General features: G+C 35.5%; 1 protein-coding gene across 1 annotated transcript in view; it reads right to left on the minus strand.

Moving 5' to 3' along the window:
* Positions 1 to 7,555, minus strand: part of LOC108691758 — a 94,725-nt gene that overhangs the window by 22,401 nt on the left and 64,769 nt on the right. The window contains exons 6-10 of the mRNA XM_018199651.1: positions 6,404 to 6,706; positions 5,812 to 6,251; positions 5,314 to 5,693; positions 4,620 to 5,220; positions 3,728 to 4,498 (exon numbers count right to left, since the gene is read on the minus strand). Coding sequence (XP_018055140.1) covers positions 3,728 to 4,498; positions 4,620 to 5,220; positions 5,314 to 5,693; positions 5,812 to 6,251; positions 6,404 to 6,706 — 2,495 coding nt within the window. The remainder of the gene's footprint in view (positions 1 to 3,727; positions 4,499 to 4,619; positions 5,221 to 5,313; positions 5,694 to 5,811; positions 6,252 to 6,403; positions 6,707 to 7,555) is intronic.

Here is a 7,555-nt window from a genome sequence, read left to right on the forward strand (position 1 = left end):
CGGTTAACAAACGAGCACGAGCTCCTTATGGCTGCCGAGATCGTTACTACCGCGGAGGATCTGAAAATTTGGCCACCGATAAGCCCTCAGCCAGCGACATCGATACCAAAGGACGCCAGGACAAAGAAAGAGGAAGCACGCATGCACGCACGCATGCACGTACGCACGCACGCACGCACGCACACATCACACGCGCCGCAAGGCGCCACAAAATCTCTCATAAGTACTGACGAGTACCTCTGTACATAATGTAATAAAGAGAATATTATTTTTAATTTGTGGAACTTCCTTATTAAGCGACACCCATCCACAATGAACTCGGTAATTATACCTCATAATAGGAGCCTTTCCTCTAATAAAAAAAAAATGGCGGCTGAAGATTATAGAATTTTAATAGAATCTTATAATAATGTTCTCTATCAATTAAGACACGTGGATATTGATTCAGATGACTCCAAAGTGGTGATTTCAATGTTAACGATAAAAATCGCTCGGGACAACAAAAAAAGCTGGAATATGTAGATTTGTAAGTATTATTGGACAACAATCCATTTCAGAACTTGCCAGAGAATTAAATGATCATATAATAGTTACTAAACATTTACATGATATTGCGAAAATTCACAAAGAAGGAAAATGGGTTCCACATCAATTATCGGAAAATGCTATTGCGCACCGATTGAATATTTGCATGTCATTGATCGCCAGACAAAAAAGAAGAAGTTTTTTTTGTATCGAATTGTTATTCTGGATGAAAAATGGAACTATTCTGATAATCCCAAACAAAAAAGATTATGGGTTGATCCAATCAGCAACATTCATTTTGAAACGTAACATTCACGATTCAAAGATATTGCTGCAGATTTGGTGGGATCAAGGAAGTGTTGTGTATTATAAACTGTTAAATCCGAAAAAAACAGTCATCACTGATCGTTGTAGACAACAATTATACAAATTGAAGCAAGCATTAGACTAAAAATGCGAATAAATTCCTCCAATTGCGAATAAATGATGCCAAGTGATCCTTATTCATGATAATGCTCGACTTCATGCATTATCAGTGAAATAAACGTTATTAGAATTGGAATGGGAAGTCTTACCGCATCTCGCATATTCTCTAGGCATTGTTCCATCTGATTTTGACTTATTTTGGTCGATACAACATGCTCTAGAAGATACATGCTTTCATAATTCCAAAAATATGCGAAAATTTGTTGAAAATTGGATCAATTCCAAAGAAGAATCTTTTTATCGTTGCGGAATCAATCTTTTGCCAAGAATGGATATCTTTTCCATCTTTTGAAAAGATGAGAAAAAGTTATACAAAACGAAGGAAAATATTTTGATTAAGATGTTCGTTAAAATATAAGGTTCATTATCTTGTTTAAATAAATGAGTTTTTTAGGAAAAAAAAACCTTCAAAACTAAATCACACTCCTAATAGGTATTATGAAATGTAAAATGATTGTAACGATATCGTATTAATTTTAGCACATTAAGCATAGTATTTAAGCATAATCAAAGAGCACCGAGCAAATCAAACATTGAAATTTAGCAATGTGATAGCTTATTTAACATTTTGATAGTCGGATTCACGTATACGTGAGTTCGCTGGGCAGCGATTATCGGGTGACTTCACATAAAGTGAGTTCATTGATAAGGAGAGGCTATGCTCTGTTCTTCACCGATTTTAATCAAACTTGCAGCGACGTTAGAGGAGATACCTATCAAGTGAACACCTGTAAAGTCGTTTTCGCTAATAAGTCTTAGAAGCTGAGTAATAAGCATTCAAAAATATATCAAAAATCTGGAAACAGTCTAATATCTCGGATGTGCATTTTTGAGGAAAATGTCTTAAACAAAAGTGGTAAAATTTAATAAGATGTATTTACAGGTTTTATTAGTTTGACTTTAGGCAAGTTTGACAAAAATTGTGTTTTAAATGATTTATTTAGCGATCTGATCAGTCTGACCTTGGGTGGCGTCACCCAAGGTTAGAGCAATATCACTTTGAATTTTTTATAGAACCTCTTATTTTTCATTGCACATTCATGTAGCACAAATCAAAGTCATTGGAGGTTGTTCCTTTTATTTTCATTTTTGCACCAAAAATTCATTTCTATATAAAAATGAAAATAAGAAAAATAATCTCTTCAGTGCCCTTGATTTTAACGAATGTTATTCAGGACATGATTTTGAACAATATTTAAGAGATTTTAGCTGTCGGTCGAACACCTTGCATAGTGCTAATGTCGGCAGTATTTTCAAGCCTTATAACTCGAAAAGTACTTCATGAACAAATATTTTATTATAATGTCTTGGAAAGTTCTCGAGATGCTACAAGAATATACAATGAAAAATAGGATTCCATTAAAAAAATTCAGTAATATTGCTCTGACCTTGGTGACGTTACCTAAGATCAGATCACTAAATAGATCATTTAAAACTCTACAACTTTTGTCTAAAACGTTTTTTTTCCTAAAATGCTCTATTTCCGAGATAAAAGGGGTGATCTGAAATACTCTGTATATACATTATTCTGATAGCCAACATGTTTTGCAATATCATGTAATTTAATGCAGAGCACAAATTTTCGACTAGTTGTGTATTTGCTGAAAACGTAATACATAATCATACCTATTCAACAATACGAAGGCAGATTTGAAACATTCAGATTCAAAGCAAACGGAGAGCAACTGTTATGTCATTTCGTTGTCAACAAAATGACTTTCATTCATGGAAAATTTTTGATTTATCATTCATTATTGACAGCAAATACATGGCAAGTTGATAGCAACAAATATTGAATTCATGTGATGTTATGCCACATGTAAATGACTTATGCACTTTGTTCTAAATTTACTGAAAACTAATGCACTTTATTTTTGGCAACATGGCAGCAACAACACAAACAGGTAGCTATCAAGGTATAATTATATTAGTAAATGATATATATGTTATATATCAAAAGCTATATTTATAAACTTAAAGAAAGTATCTCTAAAAATGTGTGAAAGTGACGACGAGGTGTATACTGATAATCTTTCGAATGTTAACAATGAAGTATCAGGCAACAGTGATGAAGAATTAATATGTAACAGAGCTTACAAAAAATGCCGATGGCAGAATAGTTTTCGACATTATATGTCGATGGCAAGAGCAAACTTTTTTTTGAAAAGTGCGGCCGTCAAAGTATTAATATGTCCACTACATCGGTTTACATTAGAGGACCAAGTAAACATCTGTTTTTTATTATAATCGGGTTAAACTTGTGTTCTCTACAGGAAGGAAAAATATCATTTAAAAATATGTATATAGCGCTGTATATAGCGAGTCCAAGAATTTAATTTTTTCTAAAATTAAAATTTTTGAAATATTGTATCTAGTACAAATTAATGTTAATGTTGCCTGTTAAAGTTTCTTCTGGACAGGTTTAATAAATTATTAAACCCAAGATTTTAGTGTAAAAACTAAGAATAAAGAAAACTGAGATGTATTGACTTATAACTTCTCGTAAATAGAATGTCGTCTCACAGAAATAAAAAGTGAGAGTAAGTGCGCGGTTAAAAAACAGTGCAACCAATCAAACTAAAGTAAAACGTAAAGAGAGTACTACACGTAATTAAATGAACGCACCTTTTATGACACAAAAAAAATATATTGGCTTGAGCGCCAACTTCAATAGTACGAGGAAGAGTGTTAAGTATTGCAAAATTAAAGGCTATACCTGAAGAATTCCTGGTAATGGTGCTGGCATCATCGTTGCCTCTTCCTTCTCTTCTAGATCCGACGGAGTGGCCATCGCCGCGACGCTCGCAGTCGGTTTGGACGGTTTGACATTGACTGAATGGCCTGGTTTTAAACAGACGCTCGAATTTGATGCAGGATACTCGTCGCTACTCAGTGAGTGTAGACTATCGGAATTCGTGTTGCTCACACTAAGCAGGCTCGTAGTATTTGTCATCGCCGTAGAGACACTTAATAATGAACCACTATAAATGATAGGTTTAATACTCAGTAACGGACTGGTATTAGCTGATGCCGATGTTATCGTAGCAGAACGATTTCGTGGGCTGTGTTTATACTTGGCAAAGATCAATGTGTCTTCGGACTTGGAAGGCGGTAATCTCATATTCTGCAGCGGTACCAGATGGTTCGTGCTGCTGGTGGTTGTCAGATTGTTACTACTTATCGGTGCGCACAAAGATTTTTGTGGCTCCAAAGTTGTCGACGTATTTGAGGTGTTGCTACCTTTGAGTACATACTGTCCACTGGGCAACTGTTGTTCACTTTTGCTGAATTCTGTCATAAGGAGATTAGAAGATGATTTCGACAGATTAGGACCTGGCCAGCTGCCACGGCCAGGACTCGATTTTACGAGTTTAGGATCTCTAGGTGGTAATTGCAATAAACTTCGTTTCAAGCTATTACTGTTATTTTTATTTCTATCCAAACTGAGTAGGTGCTTCATAGATATGCCTACAGTTTGCGTCGCGATCTGTGGGAAAGTATCGATAAATGAATCACAAATACGATATAAAATTAAAAAATGTTTAAATAAGTTTATAAGACAAATACAATAAAATACGTTATATAAAACATTACGTAATAATAATTACATTTTGTTGGGAGGAGCGATCTCTCGCGAAAGTTATAACATCAATTAGCCATCTGGCACCTTTCCATACAGTGTTTACTTGTGACTGAAGTTCTTGTAGTCTCGCTAGTTTGTCCTTCGCAACGCTCAATTCTAAGGAACTGAAGGCCTCTCTATGATTATGCTGAGCCTGTGCGGTGTCCAATTCCAAGATACAACTGAGTCTTGAGTAACGATTGATTACATCCTTCTGATACGTATTTAAGTGGACCATTTCGAAGACTTGAATAGGCAACGACAAGAGATCACTACGCTGTAGCAAGATTTCTCGCGTGCCAGGTACACAGCAGGCTGTTTCAGCAGGTGGTACGGCGATAAGGAATGAGACATCATGAGTTAGGTCTATCACCTCGGCGTCATATAATCGATGCACCAGTAAATCCTCTGGACTGATCTCCATGTAACTGAATAGACGTCGCGCTGTTGCGGCAACCAGATCAACAAACAGTTTTTGTTGGTCCGTACCTTGCGCCTCGTTTGTCACATTCTCCTTTTCTTCAGATTCTACGGAAGTCTCAGACGTGCAAATGTGTGTTACTCTCTTCAGATAATCCCATTCCTCTCTTGATAGATAAAAACAAAAATATGATAATGTAGTAAATAATTCAGAAATGTGATATTTATGTTTTAATGAATTTCAGTGAATGTAAACTTACGCGGATACGTGTGAATTATCGCGAATCTTACAATGTGGCAATACATTCGGAGATTTTGTTGGGACAACAACTTGTATGAGATCAACGCTGCTTTGCATTTTCAGATAACCGAGATATAAACCCTTAGATAGTTTAATACTGCTGACTTGGTGATACGCCATTTGTTCTTGTATGCTGGCCATCAAGATATCAGTGACGTTACTGTCTTCGTGCGTTATGACCTTCTTTATAACTTTACTGAGCGGTAACCATCTGCTGTTTAATACAGAAATCAATTTTGGCGACTTTATATAATTTATTGTCGAAAACACTAAGGTGCCTTGAATATCTCTAATGGGCTTATGGTATAATTGTCCAAGGTCTTGTATGCACAATGCAGCCTGCAAAGTGGATTAAAATATCATAGAATGTTTATCTGTACGTATTTTTATTGAACAATACGAGTTCATGAAAAGTTAAGCTAAATAAGCGTTTTTAATAAATAATACACAACGTTACCTGCATTTGAGCAGCAGCTTGAAGCAACTTTAACCTAAAATGATTAGTTGAGCTGCTGTGACTCTTTTCCATATCCTGTCGAAGGAATTTAACATCATCCCATGTACAGGCAACTTTCATGAGCCAATGAAAATCATTGTAAATACAACTGGGATACGTTTCGTCGATTTCGATTACGGGTAAGAAATCCTCATTGGTAACAAGAACTTTGTCCTCGTGATAGAGCAGACACGCTAGAAACACTCCTCGTCTGAGATTTTTTTGGAATTTACTCGTTGCAGTGAAGAGTTGCTTTATCGTTGTTTTCTTCTTGTAATTTCGCCTCTGCACCACAGGCGTTTCTTGCGTATATTCTGGGCGCCTTATGTCGGTGAACAGATTGTTGAGCTGTTCCAGCCGTCCCGCGAATCTGGGCATCCTACCATCTATGTCTCTCCAACCTTCAAGTTATTACAAATGTTTGTATTATTGTAAAATCAAGAGTATTTAAACGTGTTATAGTAATAAACATTAACGCACATAATTATATCATTATACATATAACTGTACTGCAATAACGATACAACAACATTGATGCTATATGTATACTTACTGCTAGGTGTAACGTGTGATGGCGTCGAGTTCCTGAATCTGCTATAACCCTTCAAATTTCCTGCGGCCGCACGAAAATGATATTTTTGACCTTGAGTTAAATCTTCGATTTGATACTCCTTCTGCTTCATGTTCAAGACTTCCCTCTCACCGCAAATAACCGAAAAGTCATCGTGTAGACTCCATTGAACTTTAAATTTAGTACAGATCGGAGAATCGTGCTGGTCTGGTTCTTGAAACCTGACTGTTACTGATGTCGTCCCAGTGACATCAATCGCGATTAAAAAAAGTATATCGGGTGGGCCTGAAATAAATGTTTATATTTTAGTGTAAAAGAAGTTTATGTATGCGTTACAAATTTATCTTTTCAAAAAGATGCTAAATATATGCTTACATAATTTTGGTGGGCTAATATAATCCGAGAATTTATATTAAATGTTTTTATATTAAACATTAAATATTTATATGAAATATTAAATCTTTTATATCAAAGACAAAATAAATATTATAAATTCAAGGCAATAAGAATCTGCGCTGCAATTCGTATGCTGACTGTTATATACAATAATATATAAATGTAAAAGAAAGGTATAGTCAAATAATAAAATTAATAAAACATTGTCAATGACAAAGTAAACACAAGATATACGTTTCGGTTAACTTCTAGCCTTTTTTAGCGTTGTGAAAGAAACCTTTTTAATCATGATAGTCAAACATGACGATTCGCTAACTTCCATAACTATCGGGCAGAAAGGGTTCATCACAAAACCAACACACCAAAGAACAAAAATTCACAAGTTGGATGATCTAAAGCAAATATTTAATTCGTTAAAACTGGTCGGAATGAAACAAAAATCGCAACAACTATCCTGACAAACGTCGAGAATGAGGTCTCTTAAGATATTTCTTCGGTTACCATGCTAGAAAGTTAATTGTGTACAATTTATAAATATGCCTCTCCGCGCGTATTCTCTGAAAAGAAAAACTTTTAAAGCGAGCATACACACATGCATATATGTAGCGTATTATGTGCACGAATACCAATCGGCACTAAAGACAATTGAAATGTGGCAACAGCATGTCTCGCCGGCGAGAGAGAGAGAGAGAGAGAGAGAGAGAGAGAGAGAGAGAGAGAGAGAGAGAGAGATAGATA

Source organism: Atta colombica, unplaced genomic scaffold (genome assembly GCF_001594045.1).
Source record: "Atta colombica isolate Treedump-2 unplaced genomic scaffold, Acol1.0 scaffold106, whole genome shotgun sequence".
Classification (NCBI taxonomy): domain Eukaryota; kingdom Metazoa; phylum Arthropoda; class Insecta; order Hymenoptera; family Formicidae; genus Atta; species Atta colombica.